This window comes from Heterocephalus glaber, unplaced genomic scaffold (assembly GCF_053883595.1).
Source record: "Heterocephalus glaber isolate CG9 unplaced genomic scaffold, H.glaber_assembly_v1.0 deba00001472, whole genome shotgun sequence".
In the NCBI taxonomy this organism is placed as follows: Eukaryota; Metazoa; Chordata; class Mammalia; order Rodentia; family Bathyergidae; genus Heterocephalus; species Heterocephalus glaber.
This window is the reverse complement of record NW_028258315.1, coordinates 30,552,025-30,570,612: the sequence shown is the minus strand read 5'-3', so window position 1 is coordinate 30,570,612 and position 18,588 is coordinate 30,552,025. Positions and strand designations below refer to the sequence as shown.

General features: G+C 35.1%; 1 protein-coding gene and 1 pseudogene across 12 annotated transcripts in view; one reads left to right on the top strand and one right to left on the bottom strand.

Moving 5' to 3' along the window:
* Lyst (lysosomal trafficking regulator) overlaps positions 1–18,588 on the top strand; it is a 286,606-nt gene that overhangs the window by 124,338 nt on the left and 143,680 nt on the right. For all 12 annotated transcript variants that reach the window (XM_087181914.1, XM_087181913.1, XM_087181912.1 and 9 more), the window contains 6 exons: positions 502–663; positions 2,387–2,543; positions 3,998–4,224; positions 4,751–4,817; positions 8,502–8,611; positions 10,328–10,754. In XM_087181914.1, coding sequence (XP_087038040.1) covers positions 502–663; positions 2,387–2,543; positions 3,998–4,224; positions 4,751–4,817; positions 8,502–8,611; positions 10,328–10,754 — 1,150 coding nt within the window. The remainder of the gene's footprint in view (positions 1–501; positions 664–2,386; positions 2,544–3,997; positions 4,225–4,750; positions 4,818–8,501; positions 8,612–10,327; positions 10,755–18,588) is intronic.
* Positions 4,183–4,372, bottom strand: LOC147826298 (small nucleolar RNA U3; annotated as a pseudogene).

The following is an 18,588-nucleotide window of genomic DNA, read 5'->3' as shown; positions in this document are numbered from 1 at the left end:
ATTAGAATACAACTGCTTCTTGGAATCTTGGGGAATCTCCAAGAATAAGGGATTTATAAACTCTAAAGATGGTTAATTCAAACTCTGAAGTTTTAAAGAATAATTTTATGATATAATTAATTACTGGTACACTAAAATTTAAATGAACAATGTATTTGATAAGGAAAAATGTTGTTAGCCCAAAGTGGTGGCACATGCCTATAATCCTAGTACTGAGGGAGGCTGAGGCAGGAGGACTGCAAGTTTAAGTCCAGTCTGGGAAACTTAGTGATTTAGTGAAACACTGTCTAGAAAGAAAAGCCTAATACCATGTACATGCACACAGAAGTTATTAATTTTAACAATAGAATGTTTGGGTAGATCTTAAAATTTATACAATTACCTTCATATCAATGGCAAGTAAATGGACTAGTTTTCTGTGTTTTAAATAATTGCTATTTATTTTGTCTCTGTTTTAAAAACATGTTATTAATATTTTTAGTCTCTTTTATTTTGCCTCAGAACTTATCTGTGGAAAATATATTATGTGAAATGAGGGACCATCTTTCACAGTCAAAAGTGACTGAAACAGAATTAGCAAAGCCTTTGTTTGATGCCCTGCTTCGAGTTGCCCTGGGGCAACATTCAACAGATTTTGAACATAATGATGCTATGACTGAGAAGGTATGAATCCATTTAGTGGAGTTATTTGGGCTATTTGCCTTTGACTAGCAGAGGCAGGAGTGTGTGGGGTGGGACTAGGACATTGATGAATGTGGTTAGAATGTAGAGACCTGAATTTGGACAGGTGAGGTCCACAAGTCATATCGCCATCATCTGAGGTGGATAGTGTTATCTCCAAAAGCAGAACAGCAATATGACATACTTTTCTTAATGTAACCTGGAAATTTACCAAGAATTATTCCCAGTAAGATAGAAATGTATTTATTTGATTTGTTGGGGGGTTTTTTTGGTACCGGGGATCGAACTCGGGTACTTGTGCTTGCACAGCAGGTGGCAAAACCACTGAGCTAAATCTCCGGCCCATGATTTGATAAATCTTAAAGACAACTGATAATTTATTAAATGATAATTCAGGACAATGATAATACAGCTCATCTGATCCTATATTGGTACAGCTAATTTTCTAGAACTCTACTCAGTTTAAACCACTTAACATAAAAATGAATAGTACTTGCAAAGAAAATAATCATAGTTTAGTTGTTTGTGTCAACATTTTTTTCTAAAGTAACAATTTAAAATTTTTTCTGAAAATACACATCTCCAATGTATATTTAGTTCATTTCCCTCTCCTTTTGTTTCCTTTATCTTTGATTAATTATTGCTTTCCTTTATATAACTTCCCTTTTAAATCTTTGGCCTAGTGATTGAGATATACATATATATATATATGTATTTTATAATTGTTTGCCATATTATTTTATATTACTATTTGCTATATATATTACTATTATATATATGTTAATATTTGCTATGTATATATATATATGGTACTTTATAATCATTTGCCATATTATATTATATTACTATTTGCTTTAACTTTAAAACTTACTGAAATAACTATTAATACTTTCATCTTTCTACTGATTCAATTGGTTAACTGTAAAATGTTTAAATACCAGCCTTTTGCTCCTTTTTTTTTTTTTTGCTGTTGCAATGATAGCATACTCTAGCTTTTAAAAGTGACAGTGGTCTAAAATGAAGGTATCCATAGCATTTTTATGAGAAAAGAAAAATGTCTTGCCACAGGTATTGCATAGGAAGTTAATGCTGGAACTTGACTTCTGAGATGTTTGTATATAAAGTTTCCTTCTGAAATCTTTACTCCCTTTGAAAAATTGCCATCTCTTTTCTAGTTATCTATGAAACATTTTATTTATAAAATACTTTGAAAAAATGTCTTAACAGCCAGGTGTGGTGGTACATACTTGTAATCCGAGTACTTGGGAGGCTAAGCCAGGAGGATATTGAGTTTGAAGCAAGCTTGGGCTACATAGTGAATTCAAGGTCAGCCTGGGCTACATAGCAAAACCTTGTCTCAAAAAACAAAAACAAAACAAAAAAAGAAAGACATTATTTTCATTAACAAATCTATGAAAATAACATACAGTTATTAGCATTAATTTCTGTTCCCTATTGTGTAACTAGAACTAGGTTTATTCAGTGAAACTGAAATAACTCTATGGCTTTATTAAGGTGTTATCTGAGAAAAACATAATATTGGGTGAATTTCATAATCTTACAATGGCTATTGTTAAGATATTTTTTTCTTGAAGAACATATTCACTGACTCTGTCCTTAAAATGACTTTTGAGTAATAAATGTTCTGTTACTAAGAATGAGTGAACGTTACAATTGTTGCCTTTAAATTACACTAATCTTACAGAGTCATCAATCTGAGGAAGAATTATCATCCCAGCCTGGAGATTTTTCAGAAGAAGCAGAGGATTCTCAATGTTGTAGTTTTAAACTTTTGGTTGAAGAAGGAGGTTATGAAGCAGATAGTGAAAGCAATCCTGAGGATGGTGAAACCCGGGAAGATGGTAAAATATCCAGGATGTGCTTCCCATTGGATTTGCAAGTCAGATTGTTAATTAGCAAAACGGTTCATAAGGATACCACTTTTAGAATTTTGAATTCCTTACATTGTAAAAAGGGCATTGCATTATCATTGTATTTGGTCTTCACAACTCTTGATGTTTGTATATGCAATATAAAGCAGTGAGATAAATTTTGTTACCATGAGCATTGGCTGAACACCTATTGATATGGCATGGGAAAATCAGTCTTTACTTTCATATACTTGCTAGTAGAAAGAAAGACAATAAGTATCAGAAGTAAACAGCATGGGAATATAAAACCAGGTGATGTAATATTGATTGGGTGGGTGGTCAGGGAAGGCCTTTCTGAAAAGATGATATTTACAATGAGATCTCAATTTAAAAAAAAAAGAGCTAACCAAACACTGGGAGTTTGTTTTAAAGAATAAATAATGAAAGGGGTGAAGATATCCTTTTGTGACATCCAAGGACACTGCAGCGTAGATTTCTTCTTAGTTTTTCACAAGCCAACTTGTCCTTCGGCTGGAAGCGCATGACATAATGATCCTTTGTCTCTGGGTTAAAACTTAGGTAAAATAGAAAAAATAGATTGATTAAAGCTAAAAGTTTCTGGGGAGGTTCTATCTTTTCAAATGCTGGCCTTATGCATTTCCCGGTACTATTAGTCTTCACTAAGTTTAGAGTAGTTTCTTTCCCAGAGTTAAATTTCTCTTCCTCTTGGAATGAATGGGAATAATCATTGATAATCTAATTAAAGGGCCTAATGAACCCATGGTCAGTGCTTTTTGAAAAAAATATTGGTTTGATGGTGGTTTTATAATACGGGTATGTTTTTATAATGGTAGATTACTTCCTTTTTATGTTTGCTAACTAAATCTCAAAGGATTCTGGCTTAGGCAGATCAGTATATGAACAGTTTTAAAAGAGCACAGCAGTCTTTTTTAAAGATCATATCAGTTTTCTAAAATGTAATATTAAGTAAGACAGCATTTGTTTCTTACACATAAAGAAAACAAAGTTTAGAAGTCAATCAACCAGTAGCTACAGCTGCTATTTTCATTGAACTATCAGCAAGTGAATTAAAATACCATGTGATTTAGGTATTTTGGGGTCAGAAAGATTGGGATAGTACTTTTTTCACTTGTGTTAGAGGGAGTTGTTAAATTTATATCATGTCTATAAAAATTGCTGTTGATAATAGTTTTAGTTTTATTGGTGGTCCAAATTAGTTATAAGGCTACTGTATAAGCTTCAAACTATGTATGACTTTATTTTTCAGGATATGTGCCTTAAAAGTAGTATTGTAGGAAAAGGTTTTGTGAGAATCTTTTTATAAGTAACACTTTTGAATGCTGAATCTTATGAATGCTGAATAAGGCTAAAATATGTGTTCAGTGACGAGGGTATAAAAATAATCTTTTCTTTTCCCTGTTCAGGGCTGGATTTAAAGCTTGAAACAGAAGGCTTCAGTACAACAGTCAGTCCAAATGACTTACTTGAAAACCTTACTCAAGGAGAAATAATATATCCTGAGATTTGTATGCTGGAATTAAATTTGCTTTCTAATAGTAAAGCTAAACTTGATGTGCTTGCTCATGTATTTGAGAGTTTTTTGAAAATTGTCAGGCAGAAAGAAAAGAATGTTTTTCTGCTCTTGGAACAGGTAAAAGAGGCATTAGATTTGATCAATATTTATCACAGTCATGCCCCAACTACCCATCTCTTTATTTATAACCTAACTTGTCTAAAAATTACTTGAGAATTTTTGTCCTTTAACAAACTATAGAAATGATCCCTGGAAGTATAGCCTTCTCTTGTCCTTTAAAATACCTTACATGTGCCTTGACCTGTAAGTGACACTCTATAATCTTCTAATTCCATATTTCTCTAAAGTAATATAAAAAAATTGCCATTGGGTAACCAGTAATTAATCCTTATATATTTCTGAGAATTGGTAACATTTTAAAAATTGCATTGTAATGTATGCTCGTCATTTTAAAAAATCAGAAAATTCAAGACGGCATACAAAGAAATGTGTAATCCTACATATAGCATTCTTTCTAGCCATTTAAGAAAAGCCACACACAGAATAGATCTCTTTCTATTAATTTATTTAAGACATTGCTGTTGCTTTATGCTTCCATGAGGTAAGACATTTAATTTCTTGCATTTCACTTTCTAATCTTCAGGGAATTGTGAAAAATCTTTTAGGAGGGTTCTTGAGTATTTTAATACAAGCTGATTCTGATTTTCAAGGTGAGTTAAAACTATTAATTTTAAACAGCTTTAAAATAATTTGTATTTGTGATAATCATTTACTATTGTGAGATAATTATGGCTTCCAGTAGCATTGTGCTATGTGATTTCAGAAGTATTTTCATATTCAGCATCGCATTTGCTCCTCAGACCCATTCAATGAACTAGACATAGTATGAGTACCTTTATTATATAAAAAGAAGAATCAAGAATCTAAGTGATTGCGTTGTTCACAGTTGACATTGCGGAGACTGTAATCCGGTATAATCATTATACTGCTGCCTTATCTAATATTATCTACTCCCTGCTCAGTACTTTTCAGACATTTGAGAAATCCATAGACTAATATAAAGTATGATTTTTAACCAGAATAAACCTAAATTTTTGACTGAAGCACAAAGGAGATGTTAACTTGTGTTTGTGTGCTATTTTTTTCTGATTAAATTCAGGTTATACATTTTTGGCGGGAATCCTCAGAAGTGCTGCTGAGCTCTCCTCAGGGCATCACATCAAGGGGTTTATGATGTCTGTATCTTATTACTAGTAATGTTGGTTGAAGTGGTATCTTCTGGGTTTCTCCTTTGTAAAGTTAAATATTTTCCTCTTGTGATTAATAAGTATCTTATGGAGTGGTAACTTGAAAATATGTAAATATCCCTTTTTTCATCATACTCATCAGACTTTAACCCCATGAATTTTATTCCATTGCTGATATCTGATGGAAACAGTTAATATGTGGTGTTTACCAAATAGCGTTTATCTATTTCTGTCATTCTTTCTGCATTTATTAATTGAGGTTGTACTGTAAGAAAAAGTTTTCCCTTCCCCCCCATTTACTTATTTAATGTATGAGTATATTACACTCCAGATTATACTCTTCCCCACCTGTTTCCTCTATTACCACCATGTAACATTAGTATGGTGCATGTATTACAGTTAACTTCTATTTTATGTTATTACTAAAGTTCATAGTTTATTCAGATTTCCTAAGTTTTTACCTCATGTTCTTTTCTTGTTCACAGATCCTATCCAGGATACCACATTAGAATTAATTGTCATAGCTTCTTGCTTCTGTTGTTATGCTTTTGGTGTCAAGTCTAGGAAGGTCTGACCTAAGGTCACAGAGACTTATTATTTTTAAAAATAATTTTCTCCTCACTGTATTCTCTGTTCTTTGTTTTCTTGCATACTATTGTAATCTTGATTCCTTGGGTTGACTCTACATATGCCATGTCTCATATTATCAACTTCTCTCTTCTTATACTATATTCTGGAAGGTTTTTTTTCAGTTCAATTCCAACTTATTTTTTTTTTTTTTTTTTTTTTTTTGGTACCAGGGATCGAACTCAGGTCCTTGTGCTTGCACAGCAGGTGGCGAAACCACTGAGCTAAATCCCCAGCCCTATTCCAACTTATCTTTTAGTATTGAATTTTGGCAATTATCTGTTTAATATTTAAGAGCTATTTTTGTCTGGTTATTTTCTGGGGGTTTTTCATAACATCATCTACGCATATATAACATCATCTATCTGGATATTGTTATTAACGTTTTAAACAGATTTCTTTCATCTCCCTAAATTACTTCTTTTTTCTCTAGGGTCAGTTTATAAATTTATTGGATTTTTACATGTTAGGATTACTTTTTAGATTGCTGATTCTCAAATATTTTGTGAACTTTTTTACTGCCTATTTATATTTAAGAATGCTGTTGGAGATTTCCTCTAGTGTTGTAGAAGTAAATTTGTTTTTCTTTTGGCCCTCTTCCTTGAATGGATGTTCTATTGAAGAACTCTGGGCAGATGTGCCAGTGGATGATTGGAGGTTCCCCTGTACCCTAATGAAAAGAGAAATTCTCAGGGAATCATTAGGGCCGCTATTACCTCACAGAACTCTTTGTGTACTATAGGAAAATACGTTCTCCATATGTAGGCTATCAGACAGCATCTTCCTGCTAAGAAAAAGGCATCCCTTCCTTTGTCCAGGCAACACAGCCCAAAATCAGGACAGTTTGGTAAACAGTGTTCAGTCTATTTTCCCAATTTTTCCCTTTGGTTAGGCAACTTCCAGACTATATAGTTACGCTTAGTACCCCTGATGCTAACACACTGCTATACATCTGAGCTTTTCCCTGGCAATCCGTACCATTTTTTCAGAGAAGAGTTTTCAAGTTTTGGGCCTAAAAGGGAAAGCTGAGCTATCTGTGCTCTGTATGCAGATATAGGAGAGAGGTAGATAACCACAGACAGACATTTCATTAATTTCTTTGCTTTCAGGTACACTCTTACACTTTCCCAACTTTAGAGAAACAGATTGGCTCCCACTGCTCCAAGCCCTTTTATAATGCAAAGGAATTCTAGGCTGTAGCTTTCTCTTTTTTTGGTTGGTTTTTTTTTTTTTTGTAGCAGGGATCGAACTCAGATCCTTGCACTTGCGAGGCAAGCGGCAGAACCACTGAGCTAAATCTCTGGCCCGTGTAGCTTTCTCTTTTGTTCATTTACTTCTTCACCTTCAAGAAATAGTTTTTAATCTTTTGCCTCTTTCACAATGCTCACTGCCCTCCCTCTATTCATTCTCCCTCTCTCTGTCTCTCTGTCTTTCTCTCTCTCAGACTCTCTCTCCTATTACAGATTTTTTTTCCATTTTGTACTTTAATGCATTGAATCTTCAATAGTATATAGAAGCAGTTATATAGGTGTATATATCTGTTTCCTTATTCTAAACTAAAATATGTTAGTTTTGAACTGAAAAAAGAAATCTAAGCACACTACAGTGTTACGTTCCTACTCAGAAACCTTTAATGGGTTCATATTTCTTAAAGGATAAAGTCTCTGTTAATTTATACTCTTGTTCCCAATTGTCTTCCTGACATGCCTCCTGTTATACTACTGCATCCACTCACTGCCTTTGCAAAACAGGGTGCTTAAACCTGGCTTCTATTCTCTGACTTCCAGGTCTTCCAAAATTACCAGTCTTTTAAGATACATCTCAAGGTTTAGCTCAAGATTTTTTTGTCATGTGTAAAATGGAGGTAATAATTGATTCTTAGGTTTTTGTTTTTTGGTGAGGGTCAGCAGAGATAATGCATGTGAAAATATACTTGGAACACTATACATTTGTGCTCTATAAACAATTATTATGTACTGTAAAGAATGCTATGAATTTGTGTATACCATTATTTGTGTTTTATCCTAAACTTAGTAGAATGTTCAAACTGTGATAAGTATTTTAAGTATGTATATAACCTTTAATATTTCTACTGTTATTTCTATCATTCAATTTTCCATGTAGTAAATGATAGTAAATGTTATAATTTAAACATTTCAAAATGAGAAGATAGCAAACTATTATGTAGTATTGGAATGAATATTAGTTTATCTAGCAAATACTTTACTGATTTATGCTTCTTTAAAAAATACCTTTAGTCTGCACGAGTGTGAGGACCCAAGTTAGATTCCCGGCACCAAAAAAAAACTTTTAGTTTACTCATAGCCAATAGATATTTAAGAATATTGTTTTTGTTACTTGGTAGGTCAGTTTTCATTTAGTTATCTTGCTATTTCTTCAGCAAAGTTTGTGATTACTAGACTTAAAATAGTATTGTATATTTTTCTGTGAAATTACATATTCATTTCCTTTAATTAAATGTGTACTGGCTTTAATTTTTCCCCTCTTTTTTACATTTAGTGTGCCAGAAAGTGTTGGTGGATCTCTTGGTATTTTTGATGAGTTCAAGAACATGTTCAGAAGAGTTAACCCTTCTTTTGAGGATATTTCTGGAGAAATCTCCTTGTACAGTAAATATGCTCTAATTTTTACATTTATATGTACCTCAATAGAATATTTTAAAAAGTTATTTAGAAGTCACTAAGCTTTTTCCTTTGGTATGGCAATTATTATACAGTCAATTCCATGTTATGTTTGAAGTAATTGATTATTTTATTAATTATGTATATTTTATTTCACTTCAATTTTGACTAACCAGATTATAGTGCCTTTAACCCACTGCACCTCCAACCTTTGTGCTTGAGGAATGCTAAGTAATTTTAAGGAGAATTTAATGATGAGTAATTACAGCCTTTTTAAAGACAATTCTAAAAAATTGTTGCCCATTCCTCAGTTATTTCCCATATTTTCCTTTTCATTGGTATATCTTAGTGGCTTTTAGTGGCTGGGATACTCATTTTTTTTTGGTACTGGGGATCAAACTCGGGACCTTGAGCTTGCGAGGCAGGCGCCAGAACCACTGAGCTATTTCCCCGGCCCTGGGATACTCATTTTTAATAATGAAACTCTGAATAGAAGCATAACCAGATACAACAGAAAACTTCATGTTTTGTGTGAAGCAAGATGGGCTCTTTCAGAGCTCTACCTACTTCCCTGCCACTCCATTCCATGGCTCCCAGGGAAGCTCTGTTGGACACAGGTTAAAAACTGATCAATGGATCATTTAGAGCTGGCTAAATATTTATGGAAGGCTTCTAGTATTTCTCCTGTGTGCACTCCCTGATGATAATCAACAGTAGATGTTGCTTTATGCATAAATAGGGCATTGCACTAGTTTAAACTCTTCTGCTCTTTACTTATCTTACCTTAGTCATTCTTCTCTTTGTTCTTATCATTTTTTATATTTCAGTTCAACAAAATCTTATGAATAAAACCTTATTTCAATTTGCCAAACACAGATGAAAGAAAATGTACTTGACTAGGGAAAAAGCACATGAATAAGTTACAGTATAACTGAGCACTCAGTTTTATGAAGTCAGTCATTGTCTAATATCATTCAGAAATCTGGAGAACTTAGAAGGTCTCTGAGTATATATCCCTGACTTAACTAAAAAGTAATTGAGAGAACATATGTGGAAACTACAAAGAAAAAGGACCTGGGCCAGGGATTTAGCTCAGTGGTTCCTCTCCTGCCCCTCACAAGCCAAGGTCCCGAGTTTGATCTCCAGTACCAAAAAAAACAACAAACAACTAGAAACCAAAAGAAAAAGGACCTGAAAGTAGAAGAGGAATTACTAGAGACAGGGGAAATAGGGGGATGGGTAGAAGAAGGATGGATGGTTATGATCGAACATGGTGCATGCATGTTTGGAAATATGATGAATTCCGTTTATTCATACAGTTAATACATGTTAATGATTATAGTAAAGATAATGGAGAGAAGACAATGAACTACCTGGAAATAATCATCTTTATTTTGTTCAAATGATTCCTGATGATAATATTCTTGACAAAACTAACTCATAAATGTTACATATGTACCTTAAAAATATCTAAATTGAAACCAAATTAACCACAAGATTATATATTTTAAGAATAAAATACGTTTCATATTTCATCTTAACTGAACAAAAATGGAAATTTTAAAGATGTGATAGAAAACTGCTTAAATAGGAAAGCTGATATATATGGATATGTCTGTATTTTCACTTGTCGCCCAAATTTCAAGATTATTATCTACCTGGGTACGTGATTATAAACTTTCACTTCTTTGTCTTTTTCTATAGGAAATTCTTCTTCTGGGTATTTTGAAAATTATTGAAAGTGATGTTACTATGAGCCCTTCACAGTATTTAACTTTTCCTTTGCTGCATACTCCAAGTTTAAGCAACAATGTCTCATCACAAAAATGTCCTGGGATTCTAAATAGTAAGGCCTTGGGCTTATTGAGAAGAGCACGAATTTCACGGGCCAGGAAAGGGGCTGATAGAGAGAATTTTCCCCACCGGCTTCTTTCCTCTTGGCACATAGCCCCAGTCCACTTGCCATTGCTGGGGCAGAACTGCTGGCCACACCTGTCAGAAGGTTTCAGTGTCTCACTGTGGTTTAATGTGGAGTACATCCACGAATCTGAAGGTGGTACAGAAAAAAGAAAGAAGATAAAGCAAAGAAACAAATCATTAATTTTACAAGGCAGCAGTTTTGATGGATCAGGTATGATAGGGTTGTCTAATTTGTACACTGAAATTTTTCAAATGGCAATTTGGGTTGAGCACTAAGGGTATATATAGCAATGTTCTATTTTTTTAAATTTTATTTTATAGGTACATTTTAGGTATACAATATAATGACAGTCATCATTGGAAATTTGCACCTTTACATAATCTCTCTTGGTTCTTATTTTTCCCCCTTCCCCTGCCCTCCCTTCAACCCCTCCATCCCTCCCTATTTACAAAGACTCTGTTTCCATTTTTTCATTTTCTCATATTAACTCCATTCCCTTATTTAATTTCCCCTACCCCTCCCACTTCCCCTTCCCCTTTGCCCCTTTTCTTCCTATTTCACATTATCTAGTATACCTTTTAGTCCTTATTTACACTTTTGATTTCTGACACCAGAGAAACTATTCAGTATTTACACGTGTGTCCTGTTTATTTCACTTAAGAATATCGCCTCAATGTGCATCCATTTAGCTATAAATGTCTCTAATTTCTCATTTTTATGGCTGAGTAGTACTCCATTATATAAAAAACCCCCACAGTTTCTTTATCCAATCTCCAGTTAATGGGCATTCGGGCTGCTTCTAAGTTTTAGCTATCACAAATTGTGCTGCTGTGAACATGGGTGCACATATATCACTATGGTATGATTCTTTTAATTCTTTGGGGAAGATCCCCAGCAAGGGGAAAGCTGGGTCAAATGGGACTTCCAGTCCTAGTTCTTTGAGGTATCTCCACACTGATTTCCACGGTGATTGCACCACTCTACACTCCCACCAGCAGTGGAGCAGGGTTCCTCTTTCCCCACACCCCCGCCAGCATTTGTTACTGGTTGATTTCATGATAGCAGCCATTCTTTCTGGAGTGAAATGGAATGTCAGCGTTGTTTTCATTTCCATCTCTGCAATGACCAGTGCTGTTGAACACTTTTTCATATGTTTATTTGCCATTTCTGCTTCTTTGTGTGAGAAATGTCTTTTCATTTCAGATGCCCATTTTTGGATTGGGTCTTTCAATTTGGGAGGTCTGATCTTTTTAAGTTCTTTTAGATTCAAGATAGTAGACCTTTGTCTAAGGAACAGCAGGTGAAGATTTTTTTCCCACATTGTGGGTTGTCTCTTCACTCTGCTGGTGGTTTCTCTTGCTGTGCAGAAGCTTTTTAATAAGAAGAGATCCCACTTGTTGATTGTTTGTGCTAGTTCACGGGCAACTGAGGTTTTGTTCATAAATCTTTTCCTACACCGTGTCTTCAAGGGTTCTGCCTAACCTCTGTTCCAACCGGTTCAGATTTCTATTTTAATATTTAGATCTTTAATCCATTTTGATTTTAGTTTAGTGCATGGTGAGAGATATAGGTCAAGTTTTAATCTTTGGCAAGTTGAAGCCCAATTTTTCCAGCACCATTTATTAAAGAGGCTATCTTTCCTCCAGTGAGGGTGTTTGGCTCCTTTCTCGAAGATGACATGGCTGAGTGTGTCTGGAGTTGTTTCTGCATCTTCTAATCTGTTCCACTGGTTCTCAGGTCTGATTCTTCACCAGTACCATGTTGTTTTTATCATGGTAGCTTTGTAGTAGAGTTGCAGGTTGGGGATTGTGATACCCCCTGCCATGTCTCTGTTACCTAGAATTGCTTTTGCTATTCTGGGTCTCTTCTTCCAAATTAATTTTTGGATTGTTTTGTCAAGGTCCATGAAGTATGCTGCAGGGATTTCAATTGGGATTGCATTGAATCTATATAGCAGTTTTGGAAGTATGGCCATTTTCACTATATTGATCCTTCCTACCCAGGAGCAGGGGATGTCTTTCCATTTTCTGATATCATCTTCAGTCTCTCTTTTCAGAGTGCCATAGTTTTCAGAGAAGAGGTCTCTGATTTCTTTTGTTAGGTTGATTACTAGGTATTTCAGTTTTTTGGATGTTATTGTGAAAGGAATTGTTTGCCCTGTTTCTCTCTCAGTGAGTCTGTTGTTCCTGTAGAGGAAAGCTATTGATTTTTGTGTTTTGACCTTGTATCTAGCTACTCTACTGAATTTGGTTATTAAGTCTAGAAGACTTTCAGTGGAGTTCTTGTGGTCTTCTATATAGAGTATCATGTCATCTGCAAATAATGACAGTTTGACTTCATTTCCTGTCTTTATTCCTTTTATTTCTTTCTCTTGTCTAATTGCCATGGCTAATGTTTCCAAAATATATTGAACAAGAGTGATGATAGTAAACATCCTTGTCTTGTTCCTGATTTTAGTGTGAAGGTTTTCCATTTTTGACCATGATATGATATTGGCTGTTGGTTTTTCATAGATGGCTTTTATCAGATTATAGTAGAGAGTGTCTATTCCAATTTTTTATAGAGTTTTTATCATAAATGTGTGTTGGATTTTGTCAGATGCTTTTTCTGCATCTATGGAGATAATCATATGGTTTTTGTCCTTGGCTCTATTGATATAGTGTATTACATTGACTGATTTGCATATATTGAGCCATCCCTGCATCCCTGGCATGAATCCCACTTGATCAGGGTGTATGATCTTCTTGATGATCTTCTGCATTCTATTTGCCAGTATCTTATTAAGGATTTTTGCATCTATGTTCATAAGTGAGATTGGCCTATAGTTCTCCTTTTCAGTTGGGTCTTTTTCTGCTTTGGGGATCAAGGTGATGCTTGCTTCCAAGAATGAATTTGGGAGCATTGCTTCCCTTTCAATTTCATTGAAGAGTTTAAACAGTAGTGGCTGTGGTTCCTGTCTAAATGTCTTGTAAAATTCAGCAGTGAAGCCATCAGGACCTGGTAAGTTTTTAATTATGTTTTCAATTTCATTGATTGATACTGGGTTGTTTAGAATTTTTAGGCCTTCTTTGTTCAACTTTGGTAATGCATACGTATCTAGGAATCAGTCCATTTCTTCTGTGTTTTTCATCTTATTGGCGTATAGGTTCTCAAAGTAGGTATTGATGACCCTCTGGATTTCTGCTGGGTCCATTTTAATTTCATCCTTTTCATTCCTAATTGCGTGGATTTGGGCCTTTTCTTTCCTTTTTCTTATAAGGTTGGCTAAGGTTTGTCAGTTTTGTTAATTCTTTCGAAGTACCAAATCTGGGCTTCATTAATTTTTTTTATGGTTCTCTTAGTCCCTGTTGAATTGATTTCTGCTCTGATCTTTATAATTTCCTCCCTTGTATGAGCTTTGAGTTTGTCCTGCTCTTCTTTTTCTAAAAGCATGAGGTTCAGAATCACGTTGTTTAATTGGGCTTGATCTGTTTTCCTAATATGTGTATTCACTGCTATGAATTTCCCTCGTAAGAGTGCTTTCATTGTGTCCCATAGATTCTGATATGTTGTATTGTCATTGTCATTTAATTGAAGGAACTGTCGGATTTCTTCTTTCATTTCCTCTGTGACCCATTGGTTATTCAGAAGTGTGTTGTTCAATTTCCATGTATTTATGTAATTTTTGCAGTTTCTTTTGCTGTGGATCTCCAGTTTCATTGAACTATGGTCTGATAATATACAGGGGAAAACTTCAGTTCCTTTGCACTTACTTAAACACATTCTATGAGCAAGTATGTGGTCTACTCTTGAGAATGACCCATGTGCAGCTGAGAAGAATGTGTATTCTGATTTTGTGGGGTGGAACACTGTAAACATCTGTTAAGTTCATTTGTTCATGAGTTCTATTGAATTCTAGTATTTTATTACTTATTTTTTGTCTAGTTGATCTATCTATTTGTGACAGTGGGGTATTGAGGTCCCCCCACTATATTGTATTAGTCCATATATGACTTCATGTCCATTAGTATTTGTTTTACATAGTTGGGCACACTAATGTTTGGTGCATAGATATTTATGATTGTCGTCTCTTCCTGTTGGATTGTTCCCTTTACAAGGATGTAGTGTCCTTCTTTGTCTCTCTTAATCAGTGTTGGTTTGAAATCCACTTGATCCTGCTTTTTTTTGGGTTCCCATCTCATGGAGTATTGTTTTCCACCCTTTAACTTTCAGTCTTTGAGTTTCTTTTTTAATTAAATGTGTTTCTTATATGCAGCATATTGTTGGATCTTGCTTCTTGCCTCATTCTGCCAGTTTATTTCTTTTCATTGGTGAGTTGAGACCATTAACATTGATGGTTATAAATGATGCTTACTGACTTATCATTGTCATGACTTTTTCATTCTGTTAGATTCTCTCCCTTTGCATTTAATTTCTTGTCACGCCCGATGGATTCATTCTGCTGCTCTTCCTGGGGTTGTGATCCTCCTTGTCTGTTCCTAGGATATTATCTAAAATTTTTTGGAGTGCTTGTTTTGTATTCATGAAGTTCCTAAGGTGCTCTTTGTCATGAAAGTATCTTATTTCTCCATCAATTTTGAAAGATAGTTTTGCAGGGTATATCAATCTGGGTTGGAGGCTGTTTTCCTTTAGGCCTTGGAATATGTCACTCCAAGGTCTTCTTGCCTTGAGGGTTTGCGTTGAGAAGTCTGCTGTGATTCTGATGGACTTTCCTTTGTTTTGATTTATTTCTTTTCTCTGTTTGTAGAACTTTGTTTTTCTGTTGGGTTTGTGGAATCTTAACAATTATATGCCTTTGTGTAGGTTTTTTTGATCAAGGCTAGTTGGAGTCCTATATTCCTCACTTATCTGTATGTCAAATTCTTTTTCCCTGCTTCGGAAGTTTTCTGCCATTACTTCTGTGAACAGGTCTTTTATGTCATCTGCACTCTCTCCTGTTTCTTCGCTGACTCTGATCAGTCTTATGTTATTCTTCTTTTCATCTTCTAGCAGCTGTTGGATTGATTTATCATGGTCCCTTACAATTTTGAAGCAATATTTCTTTTCCTCCTCACTAATTGCAATCTTATCTTCTGTATCTGAAATTCTGTCCTCACGTTGGCTCATTCTGTCCTCACTCATTGGCTCATTTCAGTGGAGTTTTTAATCTCCTGGAAATCTGTTTGTATCTTTTTTATGGATTCCATTTGTTTCCTGTGTTGGGATTCCATCATGTTCCTCAGCTCCTCTATTTTTTTATCTGTGTCCTCTCTAGATTTATTATCATGTCTTGTACTGTGGACACAATCTCTGCTGTTATGTGAGAAATTATTTCTGATTTCATTTTTCCCAGATCCTCTTTTGTTACCAGTTCAGGGAGTCCAGGTGGTTGAGTATCAGAGTGTTCCATCTCCTTTTCCTTTTGGGTTACTGTAGGTGATCTGGAAGTCTGCTTTTGAGACTTGTTTATGTGTTTTCTCATGTCGATGGTGTGTGGGGGGGTGCTGTTGGCATCTGCATGGCTCACCTCCTCTGCACTGAGAGTGGTGGAATGGCAGCCCGGAAGCCCCTTCCTCTGGGTTGGGAGCTGGGGAACCGCAGTCCGGAAGCCCTTACCTCTGGGCTGAGAGCAGTGGAATGGTGGCCCGGAAGCCCCTACCTCTGGGCTGTGAGCAGTGGAATGCTATAGCAATGTTCTAACTAGCTCTTATCATGTTCTTTACTTTAAAAACCCTTAATGGTGGCAGGTTCTGAATTACCAAAGTCTGAGTTGTCATAAAGCCTTGCAATCTCCATTTCCTCCTGTACTTTGTCTTTAGGGTGAAAGTGTGGTTACACTACATATACAATGGCTGCTGGGGTCATAATCCCATTTCCTGCCTTTTTTTTGGTCCCATTACTTGATTAGGGTCCCTAGTGATGTTAGAAGAGGAAAAGATAAAATCCCACAGCCACTCTTCTGTATGCTCTGTTCCCAGCCCCTATTACACAACCCCATTCCATCCTCTTTCTCACTTTTTTCAAGTTCTCCTCTTGCTGTGTCTTACCTCAGTGGCCCTCCCCTAGTTCTGTCACAGAACCTTTAAATGTATCAGTCATTCTCCAGAGTTAGAGCAAAGTTCATTCTAGTCCTTCTGTGTCTGAGGAATTGCTGTTATGCTGCCTTGGAACTTCATCTTGTTTTGGGCAAAAGAAACTGTTCATTAAAAAGCAGTTATGGTGGTGGAAGTCAAATAAACAGGATCATTCTTAAGGTCTCAGGAATGAATAAAATGTCCAGATCAGACAGATGGTGAGAGTTTTACGCATACGTAGAAGTGTAATTTTCAGTAACTCTTCATTCCACAAACCTCACCTGCCCATGGAGCCTCTGTTTCAGGTCTCCACTTACTGTGATGTGGACAGGAAGATCCCTAATGAAGTCATCAAGATTGAAATGATGGAAATTATTGTCTGATGTCCACAGTTGGAGTCTGAATCCACTTTCAGCAGACACTTTCCATGTTATTAACGTGGCATAATGCTTGTGTACTTTTTTTTTTCAGCAGTACCAGGGATCAAACTCAGGACCTTGTGCATGTGAGGCAGGCATGGCACCACTGAGCTAAATTCCCGGCCCCCTTGTGTACTTTTATAGGTTACCTTAGGAAGCTAAACTTTTTTTCAAACTTATTAGGTACCATACAGTGGTGTATATGTTATTTATAGTCTCTGAATTAAATAAATCTAAATTAAACTCATCTATGGAGCTAAGATAATATTTCTTAATTTTCAGACATTCATACATAAAACAAGCCTATTGATCCCCACTAGTACAGATACATATTTCATATTAGTATGTGATTAAATCTTACCCTTGTAAAAAGAGACTAAATAACATGAACTTTTTAAAAAGAGATTATTGTCTTTTGGTTCAGCGTCTACAGCCCCAATTTGCAGAATCTTTCCCTCATCATTATGCCAAGGGTCTAACCAGATACAATCCTCAAGTCCCAATATAGACTTAAGGGGTGCTAAACTTTTTCAAAGATTGAGGCAGATGATTTGAAATGTTTCAAGTAGTTATAGAATCTTCTGTGGATTGGATTTTGCCACCTACCAGTGACAACTCTGAAATCATACCACAGGTGATGGTATTGATGATGTTCCTTTTTAACAGGCATTGAGTTCCTTTGTCTGTGTATCACTTTGTTCAGTTCTTTTGAATACATTTCTAACCTCAGCTATAAGCGAGTAAATAAGTGCTCATACTGTCTGTACTTGTTGATGACACTAAGCAGCATGACCCAGTCACATAGCTGGGAAGTGGTGAATAGGGACTTAAACCCACTTGTTTTTAATTCCAGAGCTTATATTCTCCTATAAGCTAAGCAGATTGCTTTCTCATATTTTAATGAGAATAATCCCAATGTAAGCAGTGTATTATAAAATAAATGAATCTATACTAATGATTAAGAAAAGTAACAATTGGAAAATATTTTTTAAGTTTTAATATTTTTTTAAGTTTTAATATTGAAAATGTATTTTAAAGCATATATTGTAGGAATATGGTTTTGCATGAACACTTAAAAAGAACATTTAAAAATAAATAGACACATAATTTTGGAATAGAAATGAAGAACATATTGTAGTGACATCCCATGTTTTGACATTAAACTATGTACATGTCTTTGTGCACATTATTTAGTACTTCAACACCTCAGTTCTGCCACTCCCCAAATTGGGACAATAATATTTACCTTGTAAGATTGTTATGAGCACTAGCTTAAGAAATACTTAATAATATTCCTAGTCTGCAGGTTCACAATGGTATTTGTTGTATCCTTTTATTTGTATAGTTCAGATTTGGCCTGGAAATATTTTAAAATATCACAACAGATATGAGTTCTCTATACATCTTATAGGCAGTAGTTCTCAAAATCAGTGCCCTTTACTTCTTTTATAGGACTGTTTTCATTGCTAGGGGGGTATTCTTAAAAATTGGTGATAGTTTTACCTGTTGGTGAATGGCAACTTATAGCTGTAAAATCTACTAACTAGTAATTTTCATCTCCTCTGAAAGTCT